This window comes from Zonotrichia leucophrys, chromosome 2, assembly GCF_028769735.1.
Source record: "Zonotrichia leucophrys gambelii isolate GWCS_2022_RI chromosome 2, RI_Zleu_2.0, whole genome shotgun sequence".
NCBI lineage: Eukaryota > Metazoa > Chordata > Aves > Passeriformes > Passerellidae > Zonotrichia > Zonotrichia leucophrys.
The window spans coordinates 71230158-71246456 of NC_088171.1; the positions used below are offsets into that span (position 1 = coordinate 71230158).

The 16299-nt window shown below is 36.4% G+C and overlaps 1 protein-coding gene across 3 annotated transcripts in view; it reads right to left on the minus strand.

The window, feature by feature from the left end:
* RELCH (RAB11 binding and LisH domain, coiled-coil and HEAT repeat containing) overlaps positions 1-16299 on the minus strand; it is a 77543-nt gene that overhangs the window by 41549 nt on the left and 19695 nt on the right. For 2 of the 3 annotated variants that reach the window (XM_064705427.1, XM_064705425.1), the window contains exons 3-10: positions 10519-10590; positions 10354-10409; positions 10126-10239; positions 7968-8171; positions 7787-7878; positions 6500-6808; positions 2098-2173; positions 1623-1718 (exon numbers count right to left, since the gene is read on the minus strand). In XM_064705427.1, coding sequence (XP_064561497.1) covers positions 1623-1718; positions 2098-2173; positions 6500-6808; positions 7787-7878; positions 7968-8171; positions 10126-10239; positions 10354-10409; positions 10519-10590 — 1019 coding nt within the window. The remainder of the gene's footprint in view (positions 1-1622; positions 1719-2097; positions 2174-6499; positions 6809-7786; positions 7879-7967; positions 8172-10125; positions 10240-10353; positions 10410-10518; positions 10591-16299) is intronic. The other variant, XM_064705426.1, reaches the window with a different exon arrangement.

A 16299-nucleotide genomic window follows, 5' to 3' on the forward strand; every position in this document is an offset into this window, starting at 1 on the left:
TTCTCTGTGCAAAAGTCTCATTACCAGGTCCTTTATGGACAAGACTCAAAGATATACCTTGTTGAAGACAGCCTAGTTCTTAGGTTAGCTTTCCATAAGTTGATTAGGATAAATACTGACAGATGGTCTACCCAACTTTTCCTTCAAGTTCCATGACTACATCAGAAAGAACACTAAAACAGTTATAGCAAAAGGTAACAGGGAACTAAAAGAAGATATTTTTATAACAAATTTCAATTACTGACACATTAAGCATCCCATGTAATCCAATTACTCAATTGTGATCTGTGGCTTTTTCAATTAAACTGAAGCAGATAATTTAAGGCAAAAATACATGTAATCAAATATAACTTTCACTGTAAAACAACCTAGGAAGGAATCAAGTAGGAAACAGAAGAAAAGGTTACAAAAATATTCAATACATTACACAGATTAAGCTAAATAAAAGCTGTTAAAAGGAGCCAAAATACCACATCCTGCCAAGCAGAAAGAAGGAAAGGAATAAAGAAGAAATCAGAAATTAAGCACTGATCCAGGAACATTTACCGAATATTGTGAAAGACAGAAGCATTTCCAGAGCACCCAGTTAACACCCCCACCACCTCAAAAATAAAGCCTTTTATGACTTTTCAAACCAAAGGACAGATCTCAAGTTCACCATGTCAGCTGCTGATAATTACTTGTATGGTATAAAAATTTTAGATTACAGGATCAGTACGAATTTCTTGAGGAATTTTTAAAGCCTTAAAATGAATTTACACAAAACACATGACTAAGTCTACTACATACTGTAGGTCCTGTCAACAAGGACTAAAACTTGCTCAACAAGATATGTTACTTCAAACCCTTGAATTCAGTGTCAACTATAAGGACACTGAATTTTTGTTTTGTATGCCTTCAGTTTATGGGTTTTTTTACATATTTGGTAATGTGCAATATTTACACCAAGCAAAACAAAATCAGTCAAATTTTTTTTCCTTCCTTTTGTATGCTATATAGCATGAATGATTATGCAAACCATCAACTTCAGTTACATTCAAAATACACATTACATGTTCCTAATTTTTAGTCATTCTCATTTTAAAGTTAAGGAAAACATATAAGCAAGATTGCTCATTTCCTTACAAAGGGGTATTTTTGATGAACCTTTACTTGGCTGATACATGGAGCTTCCAAGAAAAGACATTAAAATAATTTGTTTGTTGAAAATTATTTTGTTGAAGTAGTGCTGCAAAAGAACCTGAACATTATTGCTTATTTAAATTGATAGACAAAATAAATGAAACAATGTTTGAACTCGTAGCCCCTGTTTTTACAAAGCACATTGATATGGTCTTCCCTAACAAAAACATCTGTGCTACCACAAACAGATGGACCTACAGTAACAGTCTTGCTGAATGCTAATGGGTGCCTTAAGCAGAGGAAGGAATATTAGGATACCATGCAGGTTTGCTGAACTCACCTGACAGAGGTGTAAAACCATTTTCTAGGAGCAGAGATGCATGCACAAAAGTAAGAACATGATTGCAAGTAATAGACTTCCATGAAATTAGACACAACATCTTCAAAATTAACAACAAAATAGCGTGATGAAAAAAAAGTAAAATTTCATGGTTCCTCACCTCTCGCTTTGCGAGCAGCACATTAGGAACAATATGAGGCAGGCAGCGTCCCAGCATTAACATGACACTTTTCTCACTGTCTGCAATTCGAGATACCTAGAAAACCAAGTTGCTTGTTTGCTTTTTTTAGACACACAGGAACAGAAAAACAGCATTTGAAAGGAATAATAAAAATTGCAGCAGGCTGATCACTTACCAGAAAACTATTTAATTTATTCCCATACATGAAGCTGTAAGTTTTTGAAGTGTCAGCAATTTCAAAAGCGTGAGTAGAGACTCAAAGTTCCCAGTAATTACACCTCTCTCACTAGGTTCCATATTTAGCATAAAATCTAAGAACATATATTTATTTCTTAACTTTCATGCACATAGATTCATCTTTCCATGACTTTGTTTCAAAGCAATTATTACTTGTTTAACTATTGCTGCCATGCAAAATGAAGGATCTTTTAGTTTATGCCCACTGGAAGTATACCTCTGATCCCAAACGGCTGTCTGCTGACATCCGACAGAAAGACAGTAGTGCTTGATGGAAAGCTGGTGACAATTTCCTGAAATATCATCAAAAAGGGAGAGGGAGAAGAAAGCATAAATCAGAAAGGTGATAAAGCAAGTTCTTTCACTCTGGTTTAATCAGCTAGGTAAAATGACACCCAGAAAGCATGTTTAAGTGATTCATACTACAGAAGTTTTAAAATTATCTTTGACTTTTAGAGTGTTTCATTCGTAGCAAGAAAAAAACGTGAGTGTCCTAATTAAGAAGTTAGATTTAGTTCCAAAAAATATAACATCTTTCAAACGGCTGCACAGACAAAAATAGGACTAAGTCATGAAGAAAAGGAAGCTTAGGCAATACGAGAGGAAGCATACAATTATGCAAACGGGGTGGGGCGGGCACAGAAATCACATGAAACAATATTTTTGCTTAATGCTCTGATTCTGCAAATTGCATAAAAGCATTTGAGTAGTCAGTCAAGTTAGGAGCTTCAAGGTTAAATAGAGTTTGGTCAACTGCCACTTTGGGATCTAACTTTGGATTCAAAAGCTGCCAGAACCTCAAAATCAATCTTAAACTGGTGTCTAAACCCTTTTACAGGGTGCATCTGCACAGGCACTGCCTCATGGCCACATCCAGCACCAGCCAATGCAGCCAAGCTACTCAAAGCCTTAAGCATCTGTATCAAACCCTGATAAAAGCTTCAAAACAGCCATGTCTGAAGAAGGTAATTTGGCAGAAATGTTCTCAGAAAACAATTACTGACCATTACATCAAACAGGCAAGCAGCAGCACTCTATTATTCCCAGTAATGACAACTTCCTCTGCCTTATCTCAGGCCTTGTACTTAGATGCAAATCTAACACTGCCCCATCCACTATGTTTAAAGAAGAAACACAACATTTGTCTTCCAAAATATGCACAGAAAACATCTCACCCATTTCCATCATCTGCTGTTTGAGTCCTCTAATGATACTGAGAGGAGGCAACTCCTATTTTTTATGTGGAAATTGGTAACACCTTTGAACCCTCAAAAATACACACATACATTTTTATCTAATAGACTGACACATAATACATCTTACAGTAAATACATAATCATTCACCCTTTTCTAACTGAAAAAGCCCGTTAAAAAATCAAAGCTCTTACTTACAATAACTTAAACTAATTCAAGAGGACATCAATAAATATACCAGTTTTCCTCTTCTCACTATTTAGAAAATTATGATAAATAAGAATTTTTACTTATTGCTTAATTTTTTTAACAGTATAGGTTTTTGAAGCACATTTTAAATTTTAATGAAGGAAGCTTGTTTTAATTCTATTCAGCTTGGTTTTGTGCAAGGTTCACTTTAAAAAAAGTTACTAAACTACTTAAACGGTAGCGAGTTGTAAAAGACCTCTTTCACAATATGTTAGTTCTTATGCTGTAAAATATTCTTGAGTGACAGATTTACACACTCTACTCGACACTGTAGAGGTTTTTTATACTGGGAGAACATTAGCAAGCATTGCAAAGCAGCAGCTTAACATTAACACAGAGGCAAGGTCTTGGCCAGCCCTTTGCCCAGTCTGTCCTTCAACTAGGCCTTCATTCTACAGAAAATCAGATCCTTTCCCACTTGGAATCCTAATTAAAACCCTACATAAGGGCAAAGTTCCATTCCCACTTTGCAGAGAATGAAAAGTAAGTATGACAATATGTCACTGAATTTCCCTGTGGGTCAAATAACAGCAAGCTCTGGGCAGCGTGGATCCTCTTACAATTGCTGGTTATACTTGGAGTCCAAAAAGCTTCTCCTTAATGAAGTCTAACAAAATCCTTGATGGCTGCACTGAACAAAAACAATAAAAGATCAAGGCCTCTTGCAAACAAGTCAGTGGCAAGTCTCTTCAAGGGGCAATAGATGCCAGCAGTGAAGACATCCAAATATAAGAAAGTACAATGAATAAAAAGCCCAGGCACTACTGTTCTATTCTATATAACCCCAGGACAGAAGAGCCAATTCATTCAAAAAGCCAGGACTGCTGTATAGAGAAAACACCTTGTATTTGGTGCAAATTACCACACACCTCAAATTAGTTGAATAAACACATGTGGTGCAGTCTATTTAAACCACTGCTAGTGCTTTGCACTGCCATCTGTTAACTGAGGCATTTTTCCAATGATGGTCATGTCCTCATTTGCCAGCATGCACGCACAGCTGCTGTGAGTGCAGGCACACAAGGCAGGCTCACTTCCCCTTCTCTCTTCCCATCTGGGCAAGATTTATGCCAAGAAAACACTCACAGTAGTAATGATCTTGCCTTTTAGGATAGAGTCTTAGCTGTTAACCCTTCTTAGTACATTCTGCATAAATGATAGTAATTGTCTTCTGTAAATAAATGTGGATTGAAATCAATAAATATCCAGCATTTCCATTGTGCTGCTTCTCCTGCAGATCTCAAAACATTTAACAAATAATCTATTTATTCAGTGAGAAAAATTACTGCATTATTACAAATCTAGGGCATAATCCAGGAAGAAAATTTAGCACTAGATACTGGTCTATAAAACACTGTATCAAACACGCTTTCCTTTGACCCTTTGCTGACATATTAAGCCCAAAGTAGAGTACAAAAATAGCTACATATTACACATGCATTATTTATTTCTGCAGTGAACTGCATTTGAGGGGACTTGTGAATTTAACTCAACGGGGATTCACGGCTTCATTGAACTACTTCTCAAATAAATCTAGGTGCAGTTTAAACAACTGTGAGCAGCAGAACAAATGCTGTTCTTCTAGTCTCTACCATCATAAATTCCACTGGAAATACACAGCTCATTCCTCACTCAGTGATTTAATCCTGTTTTGATATACACCCTCACTATCCCCAAACCATCAATCTAATATTCATGCACTTAATGCCACCCAGCACTCACCATTAATCTGAGCAAGAAGAAACTTGCAACAAGCCAAGTGAAAGTAGGTAGACAAGTACATAGCAACAGCTTGAAGTTCTGATTACTACACATATTTGTATTGTGCAGTGTACTACACATATCTGGACTTTTAGCTAGGATATGAAAGAAACTTAAAAAGAAAAAATCTGGAAAGCTTAAACCAAACCACTGACCACTTTCCAGAAAAATCTAAGCTGTTCTACTTTCCTGTTAAACACTAGTATAGTCAACTAAGAGAGAATAAATTTGTTATGTGACTCCAAAGTATTATATTCAGAAATCTTTTCTTCTGTCCAATTCTAAAAGTTAAGATATCACTGAAAAAGTAGCCCTGACCCTCGAACATAGTGCAAGAAGTACAGAAAATCCAGAAAAAGCAGGATTCTTAGAGTTTATAAGAAAAGGTATTTACTAGCAGGATTAGCAACTTCTTTTTTTCCGGTGTTCTTTTTTTCCACCCCACTACAAGGTTGCATTTATTTTTCCATCTGCGCAGAATGTCTACACAGATTTCTACTTGGTATTTTGAGATGGAAAGACAATTCCCGAAACAAATTACAGTATCAAAACCAGCAAAAGCTCGCTAAGGGACAAAAGACAAAGCAGGATGGCTGCCTGCTTCCCTACAAACAGCAACAGTAAGATCATAAGGTGATCTACTTGCTTATCTTTGTCCGCAGTGGTAACAATTACAAGTTGTACACACTCTCATTATGTTTGTGGTCCGCGTTACTCCTGATGACTACAGTGGTTTATCTATCACTTAATGAACAAATCACTTCTCCTTTTCACTACAAAAACACTTGTACAGGTTGAAAGGGCTTTCTCAAGAACACTTGTAAGCACAAACCCAGTCTCCAAGTAATAACACAACATGAAATCCCTAACTTAGTTAAAAGAATCATAGTTACCCAGTGAAGGCGTGCCCCAAAATCAAAACTCAAAAAAGCAGTATGCCATCAGATACCTTTCTGATAATTACAAAATAAGTAAATGATAAATAGTTCTGCTCTCTAGCAGAGTTATACACATCTACAGAGAAAAAGCAAAAAAATTTCCCAACTCTTCAAGCAGAAGAGAATTATTAAATTAAAACTTAAAAGAGAACAGAACTCTCTTGTCTTCCCATTCACTATTCTGATTTTACCTATTTTTTTGTTCCAACAAACAGGGCTGGGTTTAAAAGCAGAAAGGGAAAAGAATTTCTGCAACTTAATACTAAAACAGTAGGTTTGTCATATGTACTCCTTCCTGAGGAGATTAGGAACACCATAAAAATATCAGCACTGTACCCTAGAGGTATGTTAAGTCTTTTATTAGCCTTCAAAACACAAATGATCTATTCATTTGGCAGAACTTCTCTGTTAGAAAAATATCTACTCACTTTACAAGGATTTTTAATAATATCATGCAGTTTACAACTTATCACTAACCTATTAGGTTTATCAAAGTGGACCGCAGCTTTAGATGATGGAGGACATGAGGACAGTTTCTCTGTCTCTTTAGAGGGCACAGAATTTAGCATATCATCTTTAGAAGTCCTTGAATCCACTTCAGCTGATAAAGCAAGGCTTTTTTCCTCAATGTTTCCATGTTTACTGTCATTCTCAGAGCTCTTGATATCCAAGTACCGTCCATTGTCCTCTGAGACTGTGAGAGGCACTTGTTTTAAAGAAGGATGGGGAGCTACACCATAAACAGTTGACACAGAAAAGTTTTCATTCTTGAGAAGATCTATTTCACTGAAAAAGCAAAATATGAAATATTTTTGTAGCTTTCATATGCTGTTCAAATCACACCACTGCAGCACAGAAACAAAGACAACATGCTGAAGAGCTCAACACATCCTTCAATTCATGTATGTTTAAGAATTCCTGTAACAAATAACTTTGATTACACACACTGTTCAAATAAGCACTAGTTTCATTGAGCACTTTAGTAGATAATTAGTAACAGGAAAAATGTTGCACTGAGTGAGTGAATCAATGAAACAAGTGAGTAGCAACAGTTTTATCTCCTTCTGGCTGAAATCTGAGCACTGAGACACAAATTGTTACAAGACAGAACACTACCTAGGACGCAAATCATAAAATACTGGAGTGGTGAATCAATATGTACTATCCTATCTGGCTTTGAAAAGGTAACTATCCAAGTCAATAAAGATACTTAAAATTTAAGCACTTTCCCACACACTGCATCAGTACACCTCTTAAGAGGAATGATATCTTATGGCTTACAGAATGATATGGTTGCTCAAAACTTCTAAGTATCTTTTTTTTTGCTGCTTTTAAAGATACTGTCATGTCTACTAGTCTCGCTCTTCAGAAAGAAAAACTGTGTTGATGTCAGATGTAAAAACAAGCATCTTTCTGACAGTGCTTGCAAGCTGTACACACTAAGGAGTGACATAAAGCTAATTGGAAAAAAAACTATGTAAAACAGATCAGAAGTGATTGTTTTTAAAGGAATAAACAAGTCACACTGAAAGAACAAAATTGGTTACAAAATCAAATTGTACACGTAATACAGGGAAATAGTCAGTTTGAAGTCTCTTCCTTTTTCTAAATCAAATACTATGTATTGAAAAGGAAAGACTGCCCTGCCCTGAAGAATTCCCAGTAATTTCCTATATCTAAGTCATGGTTCCATATGTGTGTTAGAAAGACATTGAAAAGTTCTCCAACATTTATCAAGAGTCAAGTAGGTTGATAAGAACATACCTTTCAAGTCTTTGGATTTGTTCCATCAAAGACCATTTCTCACTGTTTAACACACTAATTTGATCTTCTAATTTTTGCACTATTAAACATTGCTAAACACAAGACAGAAACAGAAGAGTTTAGTACAATAAAGTTCAGCAGTACATCAAACAGCTGCAACATTTCTCCTGTGCAGTCTTACTTCTATTGACTGTGGTGCTGTTTCAAACACAGGGACGGTCCCAAGTATAGGAGTGTCAGCCTCTAACTCGTCATCCTCTACACCAACTGATGCGTCCACCACATCTCTTGCAGCAACATGATGGTTTCCAAAGTCACGGTACAGTTGTAACAGGTCAGGAGGTTTTGGAATATTCAATCCTACATCATCCCAAAGTTCAAAATCCTTCAAAAGAATAAAAGAAACTAAAGCATAGAATATACTTCCTTTTCTTTTCTCTTCCTCATTTGACTACAGGTGATGCAATAGCAAAATAATCACATCAAGACTGCATTGCAGTAAATCAGATAGAAGAATAACTCAGCAAGAAACAATAGTAGAGGAAGGATTCATTTTGTGAACCAAAGCAGTTTGACCACAAAGGCAGCTCTAGGCAACATACTAGAGAGAGTACCTTTCCAACCACATAGGTCACTTTCTCTTTTGCTAAGACATGAACACTTTTTATAATCAGAAATAATGTTGCTCAAATTCTAGCAGAAATCAATGCAGCTGATACAAGGCACAAATATTGGTTTTGTTCCCATTTCACTCACAAGTGCAGGTCTAATTTCCCTAGGGAAGACAGGCACAGTATCACAGAATCGTTTAGGCTGGACAAGACCTCTGAGATCAAGTCCAACCTTTGACTGATCATCACCATGTGAACAAGACCAGAGCACTAAGTGCCACATGCAGTCATTTCTTGAACTCCTCCAGGGACAGTGACTCCATCACCTCCCTGGGCAGTCCATTCCAACATTTAACATCCCCATGAAGAATTTCCTCCTGATGTCTAATATAGCTTAAACAGCTCTGTAGAAGACTGATAGTGAGGTGCAAACAACACAAGGGCCTCCTGTCTCAAACAGGTTCTTCCTTTTCTCATTTACATCTTATCATCCTATTAACACAAGAATATTTCATGTCTGTATATACAAGTCAGTTTGTGCACTGTTACACAGGAGTTGTGATGGTCTCTTTAACGACTTTAAATTTAAAGTATAGGTTTAAACTTTTTTCCTATTGTTCCCAGTCTTCACTATTATTTTTTCCATAGTCTGGTCACATACATTTCTTTGAAGAAATATTATTTTCTCAAATAATTATATGAATAACATAGAAAAAATTGTGTCTACTATACAGTAATTTCAGTATGTTTATATTTACTTTTTAGAATTAAGAATTTTGCTTTTTGCTAATTGTCTCACAAAACAAAAACTTCTTAGTCAAGAGCACAAATAGAACAGACCGTCAATCTTTTCTTTTTTGGGGTCTGTATTCTCACAAGTATTTGGATGTTAAGTGCAAATATTCAGTGGAGGTGGAAAGTTCAGAAATTCTATTTAACAACCTATCTGCTCCACAGATTAGGATATGAAAAGTAGGAAAAGTTTAGGAGACCAGTTTCCCATAAAACTGGATGAAATTCCATATTTAATTCTTCTGGTAATATCCTCATTTTGTGATGAATACGTATTGGGTATTGATATTACAGAGTGCTTTGTCTACCCAGAAACAGAACGTAATTAACACCTTCCAAACATTCTTGCCATCAAATGTAAGCCAACAGAGATATAAAACTGACCATCTTAAGAAAAATGCATCAAAGCATAGCTATGTTGGGAAAGAGCCAGGATAACACTTTATTACCAAGAGCTTATTCAATACTGTACTCAATGCCACAGGTGATTAAGTACTCTCACACACACACATACACATCCCCAGAAGACAACCAATGAGTAAATTGTATATCCCTGTACAAGGCAACTGAATAGGATCTAAGGAATAGATTACATTTGAGATCCAGATCCTTGACTTCCAGTGAATGTGTGTCACACCAGAATACAAGGAAAACATCTAACACACAGTATTTCACTTCTTCTTTTGCTTCCTTTAAAAGAATGCAAGCACTCTACTTCCTACAAATTTTGGGAAACTACTGCTCAAACTGCTGTGTTTTCAAACCATGGTTTATATATGAAAATGCTAACTAACATATTTAACTATTAGAGTACTCATATATATGAAGCAAACTGCATGCACAGGAAAAACCACTTAAGTTCACTTGAGTTTATGACAAGATCACAATATGGAAAGCAGGCGTGCAAAAAACCTCAAACCCACAAGGAAATTTTACCTGATCATGATTTTCATCTGAAAATGTTATTGATGTAAGCTTGTAACTATTCTTCAATAAAAATTCATTAACTAGGAAGTTTAGAGCTCTTTTCTCAAGAGGTCTGATTGGCTCCTGGAAAAAAAAAGAAAACACACTAGAACTTCGGTTTATCTTCCTTCCAACTATGGAAGCTTGTTATATTCATATTAAAATCCATGCAAAGTTCATTTATCACCAACTACCTACCTGAATTTCAGGACTTGATTTATAATTTTTTCGTTCCTGCAAAGGAACTTCATTTTCTGGGGAGGAAAAAAGAAGGAACTAAATTTTACTCTCTCACAGAGGATGAGCTCAGCTACTTCTACATTGTTTAAAGTAGAGACTTAAGAAAAGGTTTATGTACACCACCTGCAGCCTGAGTCAGGTTGGCTCGAAGGGCCTGTATGGTCTCCTTGGCTTTCCGTAGTTCAAACTCCAGGACTGGACAGGGATTTGGATTAAACACACACAGGCATCCAACCAAGGCAAGGGAAACAAAAATAAAACATAAAAAGCAAGGATGGGTATGAAAAAAAAGATACCGTTTGTATTAAACATAAAGCATGCAATCTTTATGGAATTTATGAACACATGCAGCAGAGTTGGTCTGAAAGCAAACTGGTGAACATTTTCCATAGTTTCACTGGCTTTAGCTCAGCTAAGTCAAAATTTCAAGCTGTCTGACAAGGACTCGCTGTAAGGTTTTGGGAAAATATTTGGGAACTGATGCTGTCAAATGTTTTGGTTTTTTGGGGGGGCAAGAGGAGTATGTGGGCAATAAGAGCACAGATCTAAATGAAACAAGCATGTTGTGGCAGCAGAGGAAGCTGTCTCCATGTAGCAAAGCTTAAACCATGAAGTGAATGTACAATCCCACTGATACCACAGACTTGATTTGGAAAATAAAACCATACACCAAAATTTTTGTAGTTTAAATGGGGGATCTTGAAATATACTTTATCTTACTGAAAAAAAAAAGTAATTTTACATTTCTATTTTAAAATAGTGGAGTTTTAGGAACGTCCCATACTTGATTAGCATTTTGAATTCAGTTCACTGAATTCAAATGAAGAGAGATATACAAGACCAAAAACATCCAAAAAATGCAGCTCTTCTGCAGTACTTATAAAAAAAGCTTGAAAGGAAAAAAGTCTTTGCACCATTATTCTTGAAAGTTTATATCGATTTTCAAAGACCTAGAGTCAGCTTTAAATTCAAAAATACTTAATTCTAGTTCTCCACTCTCTTTTAATACACCTTTCCACTTCCCTGGTCACTCTTATTTGTTTCTCATGTTCCAATGTTTTCTCCAAAAAGGGCCAGTGGTGATTTGTGTACTGGGATTTCATGATTTGATGCTGAGGTCGTACATACATAGTGACGTCAAATTTTAACCCCCTGGAGCTTTGCAAAACATATAGCAAATATTCTTTTAATAGTCATTTACATGTGGAACATCTAAGGAAACCTATTTAAGAGATGATAAGATAAATACATCCATTTCACTAATTCTCAGATTAATCTAATCACACTGAAATATACATTTACCAGAAGGAAGGACTCTTGACTAGTAGAGATGACCACAGAACACCTAACATGCTGAAGTGTTAGATGACCTGTTTAGAATAATTTAACATCTACTTTATCCCCAAAAACCCGAAAAATTTTATAGTGACTTTTAACAAGAAAGTTTCAATGAGGTCTTTAATCACTGCCTGGAAACAATTTAACATGACATTCTGAAATATTTACACAGAACACAAGGCACAGCAGAAACACTGCATTGGCCTTTGCTGGTAAAAAACGTTACTGAAGGCTGCAAATAAAACCAGTTCCTCTTTTGAGCATCTGTAACTAAGACTCGTGGTAATTGGCACTCATGGAAAAAAGATTCACTCAGTTTGCAGTTCTGCATAAAAACTGAAGGAGTTACTACAGTACACCACATTTGCTACATGAAAGTAACTTGTTTGATGCACAGAATTTTACTGCAGCAATACAAAAGCGCAACTGAGGATACAATGAATAAAATATGTAAAATCTCTCTAGTATTCAGCAATGCTGATCTGCAAATACTTCTGTGCAACAAAGGTAGAAAACGCTCTCATGATAAAGTAAGTACCTAATTTTAGCACTTCCTTGCATTTGAGATACTTATTCACAGCTGTAAGATACTAATTTGTTACTTTTTGAAAATTTTAAAGAACTCAAATTTAGAAATTTTTCTTATGGAAATAACTATGTGTTATCATTTTAATCTTGTAAAATATTTTCAAAGACCAGAACAGTTGCAGATCAGGAGTGCCCTGAACTAGAATGATATAAAAAATAAAAGAAGTTAGAAAAACAATGCAAACTATAAAAACTCAGGGATCCAATCAAGGAAAATAGGAATAAGACATGTCTGAAGGCATAGAAAGCCAAAAAACTCATGTCAGACAAACCCATGTCAGACGGCAAGAATTGAATTTTAGTGAACTGTGACGATGCTGACAATTCTTAGAAATCTTTAGGACTTTACCCATTCAACCTTAAAAGTAGATTACTCTGCTGCATGTTTCTGTTACATAGTAGAAGATTCTAGACACAGTATATTTGAGAAGCTGTCCCTTGGTAGCATGTCGAAACAGCCACATAATCCCAGCACAACACAGCATTGTTACAGTTGTACCTCATCTAATCTTACTAATGGCGCCATGATAATTGCCATCATACAAACCTTGATGCTTTCAACTCAGTCACAAATGTAGCTTTTATTTTAAGAAGTTTATAGGTGTTTATACAATTATACATGAAAACAGCTGTAACATTAACTTCAGTCAAATGTTAAACTGTAATTAAAAGCTCTTTAAGTTATACTGAAATGTGGTCTTCTGCCAAAACATGTAATAATTTTTAATTCAACCTATCTACCAATGAAATCAATATTAGTAATTCCCATTTGTTGATTCTATAGCATTCTCTTACATAAAAAGGCAACCTTTTAATCCCTTTATTTGTAATAACTATGAACTATTGACTTTTAATACAAATGACCTGATGCCTCTCCCCCTCTCCTGTTACAAAGCTGAAGCTATGCCATCAGAAGCACTGACCAAGCCAAGCTAAAGTTCACCTTCATGCTTGACTAGGCTGATAACATGTACAACTGCCAGCACTTGGTGTAGGGGCTGACACTCCTTAACAATAATGCACAAAAGTTTTGCTGCAGACAGCCTAAGAAAGGAAAGAATCAGATATTCCTCTGCACCAGGAAAGCAAAGAATAGAAATTTAGAGCCTTGAGGTTGGGTAATCTTCCTACAAGGAAAGAGCATTTCTGAACAAGTTAGTTTGCCTTAGGGGAGAAAACTATGCAAATTTCAACGGCTCTTTTAATAAAAAGTGATGGCTTTTAAATGGCTTTTTTGTTATTAAAAGTTTCTAATCCCTACAGCTACTATCCTGAAAAAAATTACAAAATCTGACTTACAATGGTTGAATCTTTCAAGCAAGCAATGAAGTAATTGGACCAAGGTTTTCAGATCAGCAATTTCTAAATGTTTCAGTTTTCATGAAGCTAACTTGAAAGAGAATTGCATTTCAGGAATGAGTAGCTTGTCTGCTGAGCTTTGAAATTTCAAAATTAAGATTTCTCAAGGGTCTTACTCTATTGACTCATATTTGTTAATGACTTCATAAGCTATGGGATCATAGATACCTACAAAGAACCACCTACAATTGGGATTGGACTAGTTGAGATCTACATGAATAGCAGTCTTGCTGAACCAAGGCCAAAAAGTTGAGGAAATAAACAGTACTTCTAAAATCATCCAGCATTTGTGTAAGCAGTAGTATTTCCAATTACACTAGAATTTTATAATCTACATTTAGAATACCTTGTTTAGATTTTCGCATATTTCACCATCAAGTACCCAGTACTTCAGATAATTGTAGAAGGGTAGTTTTGTGTTGTGAAGCCACTATATGGCATTTGGACATTTTCTTTTAAAAATAGTTTTTCTCTGAAGTATCAAGGGCCCCTTTGCTTACCCAGGTTTCCTCACTTTCATACTCTTACAAGCTCTTTTGTATGATGGAAGAAAAAAGGCAGCCTTGAAATGTGAAACACTTCAGCACAAAACACAAATAGCCCCAAATCAGAAAGCTGTACTTTAGCACAAGATATGACTACCACAGTACAAAAATAAAGACCAGCAGGAAGATTCGTGAGCAAGTAACAGAGAACTTGTCACTCGAATAGTGGGAGGCCAACACTTGACTCAGGAGCCTCATTAATGCTTTGAAGTTAATGAGACAGGATCACCCACAGAGAAGACCTGAACTACAGCAGACTTGTCTTCAGTTTCAGCCCCTGGAGACCTTCTGTAAGAACAACCTTCAACCTGGAAGGAGATTTAAGAGGCTTACAACTCCTTCACAGGCTTAAGACAGGCAATGGGAAGACAAAACCAGATCTGTTTTTGGGATGAACAAAGTACACACACAATGTTAACAAGTGATTGTTGTACTAAGATGCCTTTTGTGCTCTGTTTTTAAGTTTTGATTTTTTTAAAAGATTTTCCTCTGATTTTGGTGTGCGCAATTTAATAGTGCCTACTAAAAAAACCCAAAAAAAGGCTCTGTAAAAAGCAGAAACTATGAACCTGAGTCCAGATAAATTAACTTGTCAAAAATAAATGGTTTTTGAACTGGTTCCCTCCTTTCAAATCTTATTTTTCTAATCAGAGGCCCACAGACTAGCTAGAAATCAATGCAAATACAGGGAAATCTGAGAATACTTATATTGGAATATGAATCCCAATATTACCAGTTAGATTGTGCCTGGGCCAGTCTGACCCTTGCTGCTGGGCCGAAGGCGGCATCTGTGGTGTATCACCCCAGAGACACCCTTAGCTTGCTGGTGGTTGCAGCTGGGCACTAAACAAGTCCAGGCTTGTCAGGAACTCCGTTTACCTCAGGAGGAAAGCTTCAGGCGAAGGTGAAGAGAAAAAGGAGAGGATTCTGCTGGAGTTTATTCCATGGTCACGCAGGTCTGAATCTTGGGAACAGCTCCAACAGAATCGCGAGTGCATGGCCTGATTCACCTTTTAAGCTCAGGGGGAGGGGAGGGGAGGGGACAGGTGAGCCACCAACCAGGTGGGAGAGGTGGCGTCTCAAGGGACACCTAGACAGGCCAGTGACCCGCAGGCCTGAGGGACATCCTTTGAACTTGACCAACCACACGACGCCTTTGCTGGAATATTAAGCCTGATTGACAGGACTCATTCAGCAAGGGACAAGGGAGGGGGGAAGAGGGTATTGGTACACCTGGGGAAGGGACCTGAAAGTTTGAAACACACTGCAACATACTTATGATTGAAATGGAGTTTGATTATAAGAATTAATTTTATCATCTTTGAAAGCTCAGCATGTGTTTTTGAAATTATTAAATTCTCAAAAATTATTACATTCTCATCTTTTGAGTTGATGACAAAGGCAGGTTAGCAATAATAAACATTTTGAATTATGCAAAGTAGGGGATTTAGACCATGGCAAATTTAAGATGTGGCAGAAGATTTTCTTTAGACTGAATGTGAGGCAACCTATTTTAAACAAATCCTGTGGGTATTCAAGTTAGGTGTACCCTTATTACACAGGAAGGGAGCAGGTTTCCCATTCTCTAGCTGCATTCTGGAAATTATGAGCACTTGGAGGAGGTCTATTACCCCTAACAAATCCTTCAGTACTGAGTCTATCCTAGGAGCAATTATTTCAAGCACTGAATACATGACTTTGGATTTAAAAGTTACCAGTCTTAGAGAAAAAGTTGTTTCCATCTAGTAAACTGCAAGCTGTAAGGATGCATTTTGTTTTGTTTCATCTCCTAGTGGATTACAAATGTATAATCCAAATTGTTACATAACTCTCATTTTCATTAAGATCAGGTAGATAAAGAAGAAAATTTGTTTTCTAAATTGCAGTTAGTTTTGTCATACTTTTCCACATCCTGACTGGCTTCTGTGACTTGCATCTTTTCAGTCAAGCAAGTGATAATATTATAGAAGGGACTCAGATCCCTTCCAGCAGATTTCCCAAATGAAAAGCTCTTTTCAGCAACTCCTCAAAACATGCTTGCTTCTAGGCCAAATTTTAATTCTAATTCCAGATG